Source organism: Apodemus sylvaticus, chromosome 4 (assembly GCF_947179515.1).
Source record: "Apodemus sylvaticus chromosome 4, mApoSyl1.1, whole genome shotgun sequence".
Classification (NCBI taxonomy): Eukaryota; Metazoa; Chordata; class Mammalia; order Rodentia; family Muridae; genus Apodemus; species Apodemus sylvaticus.
Window position 1 is genome coordinate 78,245,447 of NC_067475.1, and position 17,157 is coordinate 78,262,603.

Here is a 17,157-nt window from a genome sequence, read left to right on the forward strand (position 1 = left end):
CTGTAATGACATCCGATGCCCTCCTCTGGAACTCACATAAAATAAATACATAAATGTTTAAAAAGAGAAAGAGGAAGAGAGATAGAAAAAGAAATGTGATGTAACAAAATGTAGTAACACACGCCTTGAATCCCACCACTCCCCAGGAAATTCGAGATCAGGCTGATCAGTATAAACAAGTTACTTCCAGGGTTATATACTGGAGCTCTGTGTGGAATTGTTTTTTAACATTTGAATGAAACAGAATCAGCCCTTCAATTTCTTCTCATACTACAAAACAGCACCCTACAGTCCTTAAAGCACCTCCCAAAACTCTTCTTTCGGTACCAAACTCTTTAAGTCCCGCCCTCCTGGGCTAAGACCAGGCCTCTATTTTTATTTCCGGGCAGTGATGACTACGAGGTGTTGCCAATAACAACTTAGCATTTCCTTTAGCGCCTGTGAGCGATTGCTAGCTAGACCAATAGAAGCATTGTTAAGAATGACCGACAGCTATAATAACCAATCAACACGAAGCATTGTAAGGCGGGACTTGGAATACGGAAGCTGTCCTAGGACATGCGGAAAGGAAAGAGCGAATGACCCTGTGCAGGGGGCAAAATAGAGGTGGGATGATACGAGATCAGTGATCTGAAGCCTGGTGAGAAGAACAGATTTCGGGATAGAAAGGGTTCTGGTCAGTGGCGGAGGGAGGAAAGAAATGCATTTAAAGGCACCCTAAGACTCAGAATAAGGTAGATATTTAAAGGGACAGGTGATCCGAAGAGAAGAGACATTTAAAGGTGCAGATACCCAAGAGAGAGCAAATTTTAGACCTGCTCGGCAGACGGAAATATCAAAAGTGGTAGGATTTGGAAGAACATGGCACTTTAAAACATTTTTTTTAGATTTATTTATTTTATGCAAGTACACTGTAGCTGTCTTCAGACACTCCAGAAGAGGGTGTCAGATCCCGTTGCGGATGATTGTGAGCCACCATGTGGTTGCTGGGATTTGAACTCAGAACCCTCAGAAGAGCAGTCAGTGCTCTTGACCGCTGAGCCATCTCTCCAGCCCGAACATGGCACTTTCAAGGAATAGGATAGGAATCGAGACGTTTTTAGGAACTTGGGGCTTAAGAATACGTTAAAAAGGCCCGAGTAAAGGTGACTAAAGAAGATTGAGCCTTCCTTCCTCAAAGAAGGAAGAAGGTACATTCCTGCCGTCTTCACTGACCTTTCTGGCTCTTCCAGGTTTCCTCAGCCCTGGACTGTGTGCTCAGGGAATGGCCTCCAGCATTCTGTAGACCTGGCGGCCTCTCAGTACTTACGGCCCCAACTTGGGGTTCTGAGTGGCTACTACTGGAAAGCCTTGCAAAAGCGCACAGAGGGCAGGACCATGGCATCTAGAGCCTCTGAACAGCCCCCAGGACCAGAACGCAGCGTGACAGCGGGCATCATCATAATTGGAGATGAGATCCTTAAGGTGTGTCTGGAACAGAAGAGGGGAAGACTGTGGCCTTCTGTTGCTGGGGACTATTGCTGCTGGGGACTATCCCTCCTAGTCGAAGGAGGGAAACCGGAGTAGGACTCCCCTTTCTTGTCAAAGTAGGGCCCTGGAGTGAGTCCTAACATTGGAGCGAAAGTGACTCTCCTGTTAAGTTTTTCTTTTGAAAGATGGGTAGTAACTTTCCTACAACTTGCCACGGAGTATGAAGGGGGCAGAGTAGCCACGTGACAGTTCCAGGAGGCACAGCGAGGGGGGGGCAGCACAGGTGTGTGTAATGTGTATCCCACGTGTTTGGAAGTTATTCAAGGAGCTGAGCAGACTGGGTAGACAAGCTAGAAGGAAGGTACTAGAAGGACAGACTCTATTCTGAATGGCTGGGGTGCTGTTAGAGGATTGGCAAGCATAGGTTTGCAACAGTAATAGGTTTTGTTGTTGTTGTTATCTTTTGGTTGGTTGGTTGGTTTTTTGGTATTTCCAGGCAGGGTTTCTCTGTGTAGCCCCGGCTGTCCTGGAACTCACTCTGTAGACCAGGCTGGCCTCGAACTCAGAAATCCGCCTGCCTCTGCCTCCCAAGTGCTGGGATTCCAGGCGTGCGCCACCACCGCCCTGCTGATCGTTTTTTTTTTTAGTGTCTGCCAGAGGCGGGTCTGCACTTACTACGTCTCCAGGCCTTACAGACTCCAGCAATTCCATGACGTTGAGGTTTTTATTACAGATCTCTATAGGTTATGAAACAGCCTCAGAGAGGTTAAGAAACTTACCCAGTGACGAGCCTACAAAATCCTAGGAGCAAGGCGGCACAGGCCTTTACCTCCTGCACTTGGGAGGCAGAGGCTAGTAGATCTTTGCGAGTTTGAGGCCAACCTGGTCTACATAGCCGGTTCCAGAACAGCCAGGGATACACAAAGAAACCCTTCTCAAAATAAATAAAAAGGAAAATAGTGGTAGAGATGGGACTCTAACCCAGTTCTTCCTTACTCCAGAGTACAAACTTTTTTCTGAGATAGAGTCTGACTGGGTATCCCTGGCTGACTTTGAACTCTTTTTATGTTAACCAGACTGGCCTTGAACTCACAGAGATTCTTCACCTGTGTCTGCCTCTGGAGTGCTGGGATTAGAGATGTGTGCCACCATGCCAGGCTTAAAGATTTTTATTTTATGTTTATATATCTGTGGGGGTGGGGGAGTGCCCACAGAGGTCAGAAGTTATAGATTCCCTGGAGTGGGGCTTGAGGCTGGTAGGAGCTGCCCAACCAGTCTGGGAACCAAGCTCGGGGCCTCTGGAACTCAGCAAGCACGCTTGGCTACTAAGCCAGCTCTTCAGCTGCAGAACACACACTTTTCATTTATTTTTATTTTGAGCCAGGGTCCAACACCAACTCTGTGACTACTCGTCCCTCTGTAGAGAGAGAAGTAGAAGTGAAGGAAAGAAGACAGGGCACACAGCACAATCAGCTCTAATGATTGCAAAAGAGCTTGAACTTTATTCCCTATGCAGTTGGAGCCAACATGTTTCTGAGCACAGGAGTGATTCAGCAAACACAGTGACGCATTGAAAAGATTACTTATAAGGCAGGGAGTGGGGCGGAGGGGAGAGGATTAAGGGCTGAGGGGGTGTGGGGTGCTGGGGGTGGGGAGATGGGAGGCTGGGAGCTGGAGGCTGGCCCGGAGACTCTCAGCATCAGCATCAGCATCACCTAGGAGAAAGATACTAAGGAGGTGAGGATGTGGAGGAGAGAAGATGGAAGGGTTTTTAGAAACGGATGACAGAAATACAGGGCCTAACTGACCGTGACTGCATCTGGGATGCCACTGGGCAAAGTAACCAGGGATGTGGTGAGGCTGCCGATGTGAACCTGAAGCCAGGGACTAAAACTGAAACTGTTGTGGTTGGTGACCAAGTCCAAAGGTCCACACAAAAGTAATGACTGAGTCTATATCAAGTCAAGCCAAAGTGCAGAACTGACTATGAAATCTATAAATCCAAGTGAGGTCAGGATGAGTAGATAGCCAAGTAGCCCCAAGGAGGATCTTCGCTTCTCCACATTCAAATTGGTTTCTCATTCCAGGGTTTCTCTGTGTAGCCCTGGCTGTCCTGAACTCACTCAGTAGACCAGGCTGGCCTCAAACTCAGAAATCTGCCAGTGTCTGCCTCCCAGAGTGCTGGGTTTAAAGGCGTGCGCCACCACTGCCGGGGTCTGATTTTGGGTCTGATTTCTCATTCTTACTCCCATTCCAGCCCCGCTCCAAAACCCAACAGTCCATCACTAGACAGGTGTAGCTACCTCCCCATCTGCCCTTTGTTCCCCACCACTGACAGTCTTGTCCTTCCTCCAATCCCTAGGGACACACACAAGATACCAACACTTACTTTCTTTGCCGGACGCTGCGCTCCCTGGGGGTCCAGGTTTGCCGAGTCTCTGTTGTACCTGACGAAGTAGCCACCATTGCATCCGAGGTCACCTCATTCTCCAGGCGTTTCACTCACGTCCTCACCGCGGGGGGCATTGGCCCCACTCATGACGATGTGACCTTTGAGGCAGTGGCACTGGCTTTTGGGGAGGAGCTCAAACCCCACCCTGAACTCCAAGCAGCCATCAAAACCCTAGGAGGGGAGGGTTGGGAGAAGCTGTCGATGGTGCCCTCCTCTGCCCGCCTGCATTATGGTACAGATCCTCGAACTGGCCACCCCTTCAGATTCCCGCTGGTCTCTGTCCGAAACGTCTACCTCTTCCCAGGAATTCCGGAGCTGCTTCGACGAGCTTTGGAGGGACTGAAAGGACTGTTCCAAAACACAGCTGTACAGTTCCACCTGAAGGAGCTGTATGTGGCCGCGTCGGAGGGCTCTATCGCCCCCATCCTGTCGGAGGCTCAGGCCCACTTTGGGCGCAGGCTTAGCCTTGGTTCCTACCCTGAATGGAGCAGCAACTACTTTCAGGTGAAGCTGATTCTAGACTCGGAAGAAAAAGAGCCCTTGGAGGAATGTCTGGCCTATCTGACCGCACGCCTGCCCCAGGGATCACTGGTCCCCTACCTGCCCGATGCTGTTGAGAAGGCCAGTGAGGCAGTATACAAACTCGCAGAGTCAGGTAGGCGTCTCCCTGGGGAGAGCAGTGCGGACCAGAGTCCGGGTTCTCTAGGTTTGATAATGCTTCCAGAGGGCTTCCCACAGATGCTGAAGAGAGTTGCTGTTGATCTATACGTTCTCCCAATAATTATTGATGCCTCCTCTCACCAGCACTGTGCTGGGGGCGGGGGTCAGGCTTGGTATAGCTTGTCAGAACTGGTGTGCTCTACCAAACAGGTTAGACCTAAACCGGTGGTTATAGGTGAGAGGTGATTCTGAAGTGGATTCCAGAATTCCACACCAGAGATACCAGTTTTGATCTGGGGGAGGACAAGGGTTCTCTGGTCAAATGAGGAGCATTGAGAGATGGGGATTTGGCTGCACCTGGAGGTAGGCAAGAGCAAACAATATGAAAAGAGACTGGCAGAAAGCAGGTGGAGCCGCTAAGGACGAAGGGAAGCCAGAGTAGCCCATACTCCCACCCCTCAATCCCTGCCCCAGAGGAAAGACTAAGACCATGGTCTTGTGGAGAGGGGTGGGGCATTGAAGAGCAAGCAGGCAGGGAGGCAGATGCGGGACAGCATGAAAGCGTTTAGATTTAATCCCAGAACACCAGGACAGTAATGAAAGTCTTGAAGCAAGGGTCACATGACTTCTCTGACAGCCATGCTTACCTTGCTAACGCTCTGGTATACCCGGCTGACATTCTCCTCCCTGCCCGCACGGCAGAGTCTTGTCTGGGGAAAAAGGTAGCAGGTGCCCTACAGACCATTGAGACGGCCCTGGCTCAGTACCAACTCCCCCAGCTCTGTGTGGGCTTCAACGGGGGCAAGGACTGCACCGCCCTCCTGCACCTCTTCCATGCCGCCGTGCAGAGGTAAGCCTGCCCCTGGGAGCAAAGGCCTCAGAAAGACCTACTTGAAACCTCTCCAACTCCCGATCTCAGAGAGCAGAGCACGGGGGTGCGCAGGTGGCACTTGGGAGGAAGGTAGCTAGGTGATCAGTCAGTCCTGTTCTCCCATATTTATTGGACATCCTGGCATATGTCTCACCCCAGGTCTAGATGTGTAGTCAACCCCGGGGAAGTCAGCAGTCCAGCTGGGGAGCTGAGATCGACTGGCAATCAGAACCTGGCAAGGTCGCAGCCCCAGCAGTCAGGGAGCAAGGTTGCTTCATCTGAGCCCAAGAGCTGGAGGGTAGCCTAGGGAGTGTTTTGTATGTGTAAGCACCTACTGGGTGCGTGAGTCACAAGAGGGTGTCAGGTCCTCGGTGCCAGGATTCACAGATGGTTGTGGGTGATCATGTGAATTCTGGGAATGGAACCCAGATCTTCTGCAAGAGCAACAAGTGCTTTTAACTGCTGAATGAACTCTTCAGTCCATGAGTTTTTTAAAGCCCTATGTTTAAAAAAAAAAAAAATTCTCAGCCTGCTGTGGTGGTCCGTGTCTTCAACCCCAACAGAGGCAAATCTCTGTGATTTGAGGCTAGCCTGGGCGACGTAAAAAGCCAGTGAAACCCAGTGGTTTTTGGTTTTGTTTTTTTAACCTTGGGACAAGGGGAATTTTTTAACCTTGTAATAACAGAACTGATGCTTAGCTTTGAGCTCAGAATGAACTAGGCAGACTGGCGCACACCTGAAATCCCAGCCCTCAGGGTGCCGAGGCTGAAATACTACAAGCTTGAGGCCAGCTGCTGCATATGAATTACAGGACAGCCTGAGCTACGCAGCAAGGCCCTGCCTCAAAACAGAAGGATGAGAGATCAGAGTGGGCTTCTCAGGAAGTGGGTGGGGGTGGGCTGGATGGACAGGGCAAGGAGGAGGAGGGAGCATGGCTGTGGGTCCCAGGGGTCAGAGAATACTAAGGCCCCGGAAAGCAGTTTTCTTTTCCATACTGGCAAGTCTGTGGATCCTTACTCTCCCCAGAAAATTTCCTGATGTTCCAAAACCTCTCCAGATCCTGTACATTCGCAGCATCTCACCCTTCCCTGAGTTGGAACAGTTTCTGCAGGACACCATCAAGAGGTATTGGGACCTAGAGGATTGGGCTCCCCTTGGCCTGGGTAGAATCTACCCCATCCTCATCTCTGCTCTCTTCCTCCCTAAGGTATAACCTACAGGTCTTAGAAGCTGAGGGTAACATGAAGCAGGCCCTGGGTGAGCTTCAGGAGAAGCACCCCCAGCTGGAGGCTGTCCTGATGGGCACCCGGCGGACTGACCCCTACTCCTGCAGCCTCAGCCAGTTCAGCCCCACCGACCCTGACTGGCCTTCGTTCATGCGCATCAACCCGCTGCTGGTAAGGAGACAGGACTGACTGCCTCGGTCCATCCCTGTACCCTCCCAAAGCCCACAGTGAGGGGGCAGGAGCCACGGCGCCAGTCTCCCAAGGCAGGCAGTGCTGGTCCTTCATCCTTTTAACCTATTAAACCGAGCACTAATTCAGCAGCAGGCATTGTGCTTCTCACTGTGGATAAAACAGTGGCCTGGGCCTGGGCCTGGGCCACCCAATACGATCTTAACCATTTGTTCATACTTAGATTGTAACTGAACTGAAATACAGATGACGGGGCTGAGGATGGAGTTCCTTTGGTACAGTGCTTGCTTAGCACATCTGAAAGTCATGTCTGATGCCTATAATTTCAACCTTCGGAGAATTCGAAGTTTAGGGCCAGGAAAGGCACTCGCTGCCAGGCCTGATGACCTCACTGTTCCCTCCAGGACCGATATGGCAGACGAGAACTGACTCCCACAACTTGCCCTTTGACCTCACACATTCCCTGCCTCCCCCACAAAAACACAAATAATTAAGTACAATTTTTTTTTAAAGTTCAAGGAAAGCTTTGGCTACGTAGCTTGAGGACAGTCTAACCACGAGGCACTATTTCAAAAATAGAAAGAGAACATACAAATTATTAAAACCCCTGAGGCCGAGGTAGGGGGTGTGTGAGTTCAAGGCTGGGTGAAAGCCTGTCTCAAGAAAACAAAAGCCCTGAATTATTTACTTACAGAAGATGAAATTTATGGCAAGTGATTCATAATGTCATTTTTTTTAATTAGATAAATTTTAAAAATCAGTTCTAAAGGCCAGGGATGGGCTTGGGTGAGTCCTTGCCTTGTTTGTACAAAGCTATAGGTTCAATTCCCAGTACCACACAACAACAGGATGGAGCTGAGCTGGCGAAGTGCCTCCCTGGATGCACAAAGCCTTGAGTTCAGCCTCTAGCACCACGCCTGCCCACGCCTGCCCACCAGCACTCTAGGTCCAGATCACTGGGGGCGTGGGGGCACAGAGTTCAAGGTCACTCCCAGCTCTACAGTGAGTGAAAGGCCAGCCTAAAAGGTTTAAGACTTGTCTAGTACACACCTCACCTCCTAGCGGGCGGGACGACAAGGCAGGAGGGTGGCCATTTTTGAGAACCGTATGAGCTACACAGTAAGACCTGCTAGGGAGAAAGGAAGAGAGGGAAGAAAGGGGAGAAAAAAACAATTAAGCCACTATTTTATGTGTCCTGGTGTTTTCCCTGCATGTATGTCTGGCTACTGTGTGCGCACCAAGTGCTTGAGGCCAGAAGAGGGAGTCTTCAGCCATCCCAGCCACGGTTCGGATCGTGCAGTTTGGGGCAGCAAGCATGTGACCGGACGCTTCTACCATGACAGAAAGCTCCAGACTGACTTAAGCGCAGCCCCCGCCACCCGTGTGGATTTATCCCACAGGGGAGGTGCCTGGGAGCAGAACCAGGCAGAGGCTGTCTGCTCAGCACACACAGAGCAAGGCACACGAGAGATCCAGATAGCACGAGGCCAGGGAAACAAAAGTACCTGGGATGGGCCCTCCCCAGGATGGCAGTGCTTAGGTGTGGCTGAGGACAGCTCTAGTGACTACTGACTGTCGTTTCCCAGGACTGGACCTACAGAAACATCTGGGAGTTTCTGCGGCAGCTGTTTGTCCCATACTGCATCCTGTATGACAGAGGGTAAGGCTGTTGAGGATGAGAGGATGCTGGGATAGAGAGAGCCCACCCGTCACCCACATCACCCACGTGCTCCTGTTTCAACACTCCAGGTACACGTCACTGGGGAGTCGGGAAAACACAACGCAGAATCCGGCACTGAAGTACCTGAGCCCAGGAGGACACCCCGTCTACCGCCCAGCATACCTGCTGGAGAACGAGGATGAGGAAAGGAATTCCCGAATGTGATCTCACAAGCTGGGGACAAGACAGGGAAGGGGGCTGGCCTGGGGTAACCTGTCATGCCAGTAAAGTGTACCTCACACACACACCCCATTGTTGGTGCCTGTTGCTCGGGCTGTGCCTTCCTACCCCGAGGTCACGGGTGGCTGCCAGCTGTGACCTGGCAGTGCTCACTCGGGGGCCCAGGAGGAAGGCAAAACCTACTAGAAAGGAGATCCCAGGGCTGAGTCTCAATGTCAACCACAGCCAGAGCCCACCCAAGGACAGGAGGCGGTCAGGCAGGGGACTGCCTGCTAAGGAGGGAAGTTGAGCTTTCCTGGCTGTGGAGGATGAAGGATGGAACGACCTAGCCCACCCTTCTAACCACCATCCCCGTCTGAAAGGCTGACTCAGCCTGCTCCGAGGCCCAGAATCTTCTTTTGCTAGACCCTAGAGCCTTTGTTTATAGTCATGAGGCCTGAAGGGGTGGGGACAGTGGATAAAAGGTCCCAAAGGCAGCATCCACGCCCTTCTGCTGAGCTGCTGTCCACATGAAGCCACCAATGCAGCCCCTGACCCAGGCCCTGCCCTTCTCTCTCAGAGATGCCCTTCGAGGCACTGGGCTCCAGGTGCCTGTCGTTAAGATGGGCACAGGGTGGGAGGGCATGTATCGAACCCTGAAGGAAGTTGCCTACATCCTTCTTTGTTGCTGGTGTATCAAGGAACTGCTGGATTAATGGTGGCAGGGAACAGGCCCCTGTCACCCCCAACACCAAGACCTGCATCCCTCAGGTGGGGAGGGGAGGGCAGGCTGTCGGAGGTGTGGCTGCAGCTTCTGGGGTGGAACCTGTAGCCCAGCTCTCCCATCTTTTCTATAGCCCTAAGACTCCTGGAGCCAGCTGGCCTTCACCAAGGACGGGCCACAGAGAGCTGAAGAGTGAGCCAGGACCCTTGCTTTGAGCTGTCCGTCCGTCCGTCCGTCTGTCCGTCTGACCTGCCTCATCCTGGGGCATCTAGCCTCAGCTCCTGTCTCTGCTGTGCTTCTGGTCCGCATGAGCTTGGCTCGCTGGCTCAGACTCCACTGAGACTACAGCAGGATCTAATATTCCTCCAAAACTGGCACAGCGAGCCCACCAACCCACACACTTGAAGAGCCAGAAACGGACTGCCCCTAAGATATCTGGTAATCACTCAACTATATAATAAATAGGCCTTGAGGCCAAAAATTCTGAGCATTTAAAGGGGAATGAGGGCATGCGTGCTTGGAAACGGCTTAGAGCCAGAGAGCAGGAAGAAGGGCAGATGGGGGGGGGCGGGGGGGGGGGCAGTGAAACTGAGAACCAGCGTGGCTGATTCCGGTGCTAGTTTAGAAGAGTAAAACAAAACCCACGTTCCTCCCAGCCTTTGTGTAGAGAGGACAGGATGGATCGAGCCCTGTGAGGCCGTGGATGCTAAGCTGGAGACCCAAAGACTCAACCTTTTCCCAAAAGGAGATGTCCTAGGCAGCTCCCTGTCCCTGAGGAACGCGGCAAGCGTGCTCAGCTAGTCCCCAGCTGTGGAAGGAGCCCCAGTTCAGACACAGCTCTGAGAGAAAACACCCATGTTGTCACACACCCCTTCAAGCCCATCACAGGACACCCGTGACTGGACGGGCTGCGTGAGTCGCAGCCTCCTGACTGCCCCACCCCCACCCCAGCCACCAGCACATGCTCCTGTGAACCATGAGCAGCCCTATGCAGGAGCATCAGCTTGGACATGCCCCCCTCTCTGAGTAGCACTCTTTGGCCCAGCTGCTGCCCACCTTTTTCTCACCTGCAACACTGACCTGGAGGCAGTATACAGTCCTCTGCCCCATCCATCCCTCGAGCCAGCTCCTCCCTGGCCTTTTGCTTAGTTAAGTCATTTTTCTCTGGCCCATTTACTGTTATCTGGTTGGTTCGTTGGTTGAGTTTGGTGTTAGGGACTGAACCCAGGGCTTGCACTAAACTCCCTATACCACAGCCTGATTTTCATTGTCATACAGATACTATATGCAATATAATATATATATATACATATATATATATATACATATATATATATACCCCACATCTTTAATCTTGGGAGGCAGAGGCAGAAAGATTTTTGAGACCATCCTGATCTACACCGCACATTTTTCAGTGACTATGAATTGGATAACCAAACCTTAAAAATTAGTGAAAGAGGACAAAAAAAAGATTTTTGTACTTTCAGGAAAAATGGAAAATAAAAACGGTGCCACTGACAGCTGTGCCGGGTGGCAGTGACGACTGCTCCTCCGCTCCCCTTATCAGAGCCAGGGCTACACCACGAGGCCCTATCTATAAAGAAATGAACAAATACTTTCTAAAGAAATATTGTATGCTTGGGCAGTCAGGAAGTAGAGGCAGGAGTGTCTCCTGTACAACACTAGCCTGGGCCGTAAACTTCCAAGCTATCTCTGGATACATAAGAAATCTGTCTCAAAGTAAATAAAGAAAACAAAAATGTCCGGGTATAGTTCAGCAGTGCAAGACCCTCAGATCTCCAGCAAAGTGTGTGTGTGTGTGTGTGTGTGTGTGTGTGTGTGTGTGTGTGTGTGTGTGTGGTGTCTGAGAGATCATATGACAGTAAGTATACACCCACCTAAAGTAAAGAATTCTAAAAATGCTGGGTAGTGGCTCACGCCTAAAGCCTAAAATCCAAGCCTGTGGAAGGCGGAGACAAGAAGATTGCCTCAAGTCTTGGTCAGCCTTGGCCTGGGAGACACCCTGACTCTACAAACAGAAAACAACAATAAAATTCTAATAGCAACAGTTTCTCCTAGCCCCAGTCCCTGGAGGGAACCGCGAGATAATGTACACAAAGATGACCTCTTCAGTATTAACTACAACTGTTTACTGTACACCACCCCGGGTGTTTTGGGTAAACAGGAACCCGACCTGTCCTTGGGGAAGGCCACCTCACTGGAGAGTTAGGAATACAGATGTGATTAGGTGCTGGAGCAGCAATGAGTAAGAACTTGACCCTTGCTGGCTTGTTTTTAATCGTGTGGACTGTGTCTGTGTGCTAGAAGCATTGGCTCCTCCTGGAACTTGACTTGCAGGCCAAGCTGCCTGAGGTGCCGGTACGGGAGCTCAGATCTTCCTAAAGAGCTCCATGCACTCCTGACCACTGAGCCATCTCTCTAACCTCTGTCACCTGAGCTTTTGTACTGGATGAAGTGAGGAGGTAGAGCGAGGTGCTGAACACAGCTGGCCTGAGACGGCATTTAGGGAGTAAGGACAAGATAGGGGACCCATTAGGAAGTAGTGGGATGCAGGCTACGTCAGTGGCCATGTCAGAACTGAGAATGGGCTGGGTTCTCCGTGTGGTTTGTCTTTAGTTTGGCTCTTTTGAGAGTCTTACTATGTGGCCCGTGTTAGCCTTGAAATGCTATCTCCCTGCCACCGAGACTGGCTGCTGGGCTGGACATGTTTACTCGTGGTTGACTGGCACACTGCTCTGTGCTCTGCTCCTTGCATTTCGGTGAGCTTTGCATAGGATATCTTAACAGCACATCTAGTGCTTCCTTTCTTTTTCTCTTAGACTTTCAAAGTTGCTGGGACTACAGGTGCATGTTTTTTTGTTGTTTTTTTTTTTCTTTTCTTTCTGTTTTGTTTTTTTACTAGTATGCCCTTTTCTTTCTTTCTTTGGTTTGACTTGGTTTTTTGTTTTGTTTTTTTGAGACACAGTTTCTCTATGTAGCCCTGGCTGTTTTAGAACTCACTGTATAGACCAGGCCAGCCTGGAACTCACAGAGATCTGCCTGCCTCTGAGTGCTGGGATTAAACACATGTGCCATCATGCCCAGCGCATTGGTTTGATTTTTGAATCAGGAATTCAAGCTGCTCTTGAATTATGGCAATCCTCCTGCCTCAGCTTCCCCAGTGTTGGAATTATAAGAATGAGCCACCATATCTGCTTATACACCTGCAACATACAGGTCGGGACTGCTCTCTGGTTGCTTCTGAGCCCTCCCTCTTGCCCCAGAACAGAGCAGAAAGGAGGAAGGTCTGACACGGATAAGGAGAGGCTGGTGTGCAGGCGGAGAGTCCAGCCAGTCCAGGGGACCTGAGGCTCTCCTTTTTCTGGGGCTGCGCTCTGCCTGGCAGGCTCTTACCGGGCCCCAAGTGAGCTCTGCTTGCTGCCTTCTATTACCTGAGGTCTAAGCTCAGCAGGAGAAAGTGAGTCTCAGAGTCTGAGGTCTAAGCACAAAGGCGTTTGCTAAAGGAGAGGATGTTTGGCAAAGGGAAGTGGTAGCTAGATGGAGGAGGCAGAGTCCAGAGCTGTGTGCTGTGGTGGGGCAGGCAGTGGGGGAGCTAGCTGATGGGAGGAAAGAGGAATGAAGACTCACAGAGGCTCAAGGGGAGCCACAGCTGGAAAAAGCTCTCACAGGGGACCATATGTCACACAGTCTGGAAACACTTTCTAAACTAGATGATGCTTTGATCCTTCTCACAGTCGTCTACTCCAAGCAGGGTACGCTGCTCATGTTTAGAATCCAGTACCTGGGAGATGAAGGCAAGACGCTTACCTCCAGTTTAGGGCTAGCCAGGGCTACACAGCAAGTTCAAAACTAGCCTGGGCTAAAGAGTGGCCCAGTTTTGAAAAACCAAAATAATTTTTCATTTTATTTTATGTATGTGAGTATGCTTTCCTCAGACACATCAGACCCCATCACAAATGGCTGTGAGCCACCATGTGGTTGCTGGGGATTGAACTCAGGACCTCTGGAAGAGCAGCCAGTGCCCTTAACTGCTAAGTCATCTTTCCAGCCTCTCCCCCCACCCCCCAAGTCTCAATATGTAGCTTTGTCCCACTCACCATGTAGATGAGGCTGGCCTCAAACTCACACAACTGCCTGTCTCTGCCTCCTGAGCATTTTTTAAAAAGTACACTTGAGGATTGGCAAGAAGGCTCAGTGGATAAAGGTGCTCGCCCTCCAGCCTGATCCTTCCAGTCCCAGGTGCACAGGATGGAAAGAGAACCAACTCCGGCAAGCTGTCCTCTGACCTCTACACCTGAGCGTCTGTGTGCTCAGGAGGAAAAGTAAACTTCAAAAGTAGGCAGGCTTGAGTGTGGCGGTGAAACCTTAACTGAGAACCAAACAACAAACAAAACCCACACACATACACACAGAGAACAAAAGTAGGCAAGATAACCTTAAAGGGAATTATATCACATTAATTTGAATATAAACAGGCCCAAAAAGGTGAAGTGATTCACCCCAAGGTCAGAAGGGCAGCAGCACTCTAGTAGAACAGGCATTCAGTCACCCACATTTTTACATGTCGCCTTTCGGGCATTCCAGGAGCACCCGTGCGTGCACCCCCACACCCCTATTTTCCCTTCTATTCTGGAAGCTGACTTGGGAGGTTTGATCCCAGGAGCTGGAAAACAGCATGAGCAATAAAGTAAGACTCCAGTCGAGAAAAAAGAGAGAGAATCAAAATCAGGTTCCTCATTAACCTTCCTTCCTCTTCCGGTTTATTGAGCCAGGCAGTATGGCCTTTAATCCCAGCCTTCAGGAGGCAGAGAGGCAGGCGGATCTCTGTGTTGGAGACCAACCTAGTCTACAAAGTGAATTCCAGGGCAGCTAGAGCTACACAGGGAAACCCTGTCCAGACAAACCAAAAAAGAAGAAGGAAATAGTTTAGAGGCCCAGGAGGCGGAGGCATTCCCTCCGAAGCTGCACCTGATCCCATCAAAGCCTCAAGATCACTGTGTCCTCTGTTCTTTGGCTCAACTTAAGGCCCCATCTAAATACTTTTTGACTAGAATAGTTTTCCTTACCAATAACTTTTCCCATTTTTATAGAAATGAAAAAAGAAATGTCACAACTTTTCCCAATGCTCTCTCCCAAAAAGAGCTACTCATGTCTTGAACAAACTGTTGCGTCAGGAGCTCATGCCTGGGATAGGGTGGGTAGAGGAGAGGTACTGCCTACCCTGGACTCCTTGAAGCCCTCTAGCAGGCACAATAGGTAGAGGACTCGCTGGGGTTGAAGGAGCAGACTAGACCGACAAGCTAGAAGGGACCTTCAAGTATCACAGCAAGAGAAAAGCCTATCCAAAATTTCTGTAGATTACACATTCCAGGCAGAACCACAGGTGCAATGAGAGAGACAGAGTTGGGGGTGGAGCACAAACAGGTAAGAAAGAAACCACAGTAAAATGAATTTGAGGGCCAAGGGGGACAGTCCCACATTTTCACAGCAGACAGAGAAGCTGGGATTCAGACACCTGGGCACAGACAGCCCTAGGCACAAGAAACAAGGCTCTCATTTGCATGTCATTTACATATGAGTTATTTCCCCATCCATACGAAGAAGCTTCTGGCCCCCTTTCTCGGCGGCTCTCAGCCTCCTAAAATGTATCCGTTCCAATCAGTAACTGCCCACAGCTCCTTACCTATCTGGACTGGCCTGAAGAACCGCTACCCTAACCCCTAACTGGCTGGGGTGGGTTGGCTCGCCACCTAGTGGCGAGTAGGAAGCAGGCTGCGCGCACAGGGGTTCTGTTTTGCCTGTCTGGGACGTGGAGTTTTGGAAAATGTTCCCCGGAGCTTCCTGAAGCTAAATTTACCTCCCCCGGCCCTGGGGGGCGCAGAGATCCCAGCGGCGATTAGCGCTGCGCTGCAGCGGGCTCCAGCCGAGAGGCCCAGAATAGGCGCGCAGTTATAAATAGAGCTACCCGCAGGTGTGGGGGGAGTCGGCGGGAGGGGGTACCCCTGGCAGCCGCCGCCTCTTCAGGTGGGTTGGGCGGTCGCGGTAGGGGTTCTGGGGGGCGGCGGGAGGGAGGGGGCTGCGGTCTGAGCGCCCCCAGCGGTTTCCTGGGCGGCGGGTTTTTCGAGGGAAGCGGAGGCAGCCGCGGGAAAGGGGCGGGTGAGCAGCGATTAGGTGGGCGCCCGGAGCAGACCGAGGCGCTGCTTTCAGCTCAGCGCCCCCACCAGAAACAGGCCCCCAGACTCACTTTAGGACCCTGACAGGAAAGTCTCGCCTCCAGACGCACACTCCTCCAGGACTCTGCAAACTTGTACCTGCTCAACAGCCACTCTTCTGTGTACTTGGACCAGCCAGTCTCGAAACCAGGCCGCCACTCAGAGTCACTGTCCCCAGCTTTAGGTATAAAGTCCTTCTTGCTGGAGCTTTTATCCTTCTCAGGGCAAACATCTCAGTCTCCGGGTATTTACTCGCCTACTTTCCTCGTACATTAAAGTCTAGACTCTAGAAAGTTGCCTGAAGATAGAGGTCTGAATGTGAGGATGGAGGACCTCACCAGGAAGCCCCTGCTGACCCCACACTTGCCTTCCAGTTCCAGTAGCTCAGGTGTATATGGGATTGATATGGGGGTGAGGGGAGACGCCAGACTCCCAATAGGGGGCGGGGTCCCACCAGCGCTTCTTGGCCTCTATCTCTGGTTTGGCAGTGCAGACCCAAAAACGAAGGGCGGGGGGGGGGCGGGGGGGGGCGGGGAGGGTGGTAGACAGAAATTTCAAGTCGGTCCTCTCTCAACATGAAAAGGAATTATTTGTGCTACAAGAAAAAGAAAAAACATGGAATGGAAAAGAGCCACAAAGGAACTAAGAGTAGATTTCCAGGACTGCTGGAGAATGACAATCTAGCCGCAGAATGGTCCAGGTTGTGTCTAGCCAGACGCAGTTCCAGCCGCAGGGGTGAAACAGCAGAGCGGTTCACATCTACGTCTCTTAAGAGCTAGTGACAAGACCCTCGCTCTTCTGGGGTCCTGGACCACTCTGCTACCCTCCCCCAAATCCTTTTCCTAGGTCTTGTACCCTTCTCGTGAAAGCAGTTTTCCCTCCACTTTACTTAGGTGTCGAGCAGCGCTGCCTTGCACGGCTTACTCAGCGAGACCCTGACAGTAAAAGGAAAGGGAAAACCCTAGTCCAGACACATCTTGTTCGGAATCCTTCCGACAAGAAACAGTCCTGCGGGGCCGCTAAGAAAACCTGGAGCAAAGATCAGACTTGACCTAGGGCGTGCTGGTGTGGGGGGCGGGGGAAAGCGGGGCAGAAACGATAGGAAAACCCGGAACGGATTGCTTGAGCCAGAGCTCCTCGTGCTAGCCACTGGTCCCTATGGCCCCCCTAATTCTCCAGTGAGATAATGTCTGGGGTGGGGGGCTGTTTGGTTTGGCTTGAGCCCTCCGGGGCGCCTCACACTTTCCGCCCCTGGCTGAGGGGCAGAGCAGCGGCCTCGAGGCTGAGTCACGTCAGGGGGAGAAGGAGAGAGAGGGAGGGAAGGACCGACTCCGCCCCTCCCCCTGCTCGGGGATCCCGGGTCAGCCCGGGTGAGGGCCAGGGCCCCCCTGGCACCGCCCATTGTGGTCCAACAGGTTGAGCTGGTGTCCTGCGGAGCCACCTGCTGGAAAGG

At 51.5% G+C, this 17,157-nt stretch overlaps 2 protein-coding genes and 1 long non-coding RNA gene across 5 annotated transcripts; 2 read left to right on the forward strand and 1 right to left on the reverse strand.

Moving 5' to 3' along the window:
• Positions 1-540: 540 nt before the first annotated feature.
• Flad1 (flavin adenine dinucleotide synthetase 1) lies at positions 541-8,835 on the forward strand. 3 transcript variants are annotated; one of them, XM_052180034.1, is made up of 8 exons: positions 541-640; positions 1,233-1,464; positions 3,833-4,577; positions 5,285-5,432; positions 6,480-6,578; positions 6,661-6,850; positions 8,455-8,528; positions 8,618-8,835. In XM_052180034.1, the coding sequence occupies exons 2-8, from the start codon at positions 1,378-1,380 to the stop codon at positions 8,751-8,753; spliced, it is 1,479 nt and encodes a 492-aa protein (XP_052035994.1). In that variant the 5' UTR covers positions 541-640; positions 1,233-1,377; the 3' UTR covers positions 8,754-8,835. The 3 variants fall into 3 exon arrangements, with proteins under 3 accessions (XP_052035994.1, XP_052035996.1, XP_052035995.1); XM_052180035.1 differs by having other exon boundaries at positions 543-606; XM_052180036.1 differs by lacking the exons at positions 8,455-8,528; positions 8,618-8,835 and having other exon boundaries at positions 6,511-6,578; positions 6,661-6,777.
• LOC127683104 (uncharacterized) lies at positions 2,945-3,958 on the reverse strand. Its single transcript, XR_007977477.1, has 2 exons — positions 3,860-3,958; positions 2,945-3,185 (listed from the first exon to the last, which is right to left on the reverse strand). It is a non-coding gene; the product is annotated as an uncharacterized LOC127683104 (long non-coding RNA).
• Positions 8,836-8,928: 93 nt separating the features above from the next.
• On the forward strand, positions 8,929-9,952 carry Lenep (lens epithelial protein). The gene has a single exon (XM_052180037.1). It carries the CDS (start codon positions 9,278-9,280, stop codon positions 9,461-9,463), a length of 186 nt encoding a protein of 61 aa, XP_052035997.1. The 5' UTR covers positions 8,929-9,277; the 3' UTR covers positions 9,464-9,952.
• Positions 9,953-17,157: the final 7,205 nt, after the last annotated feature.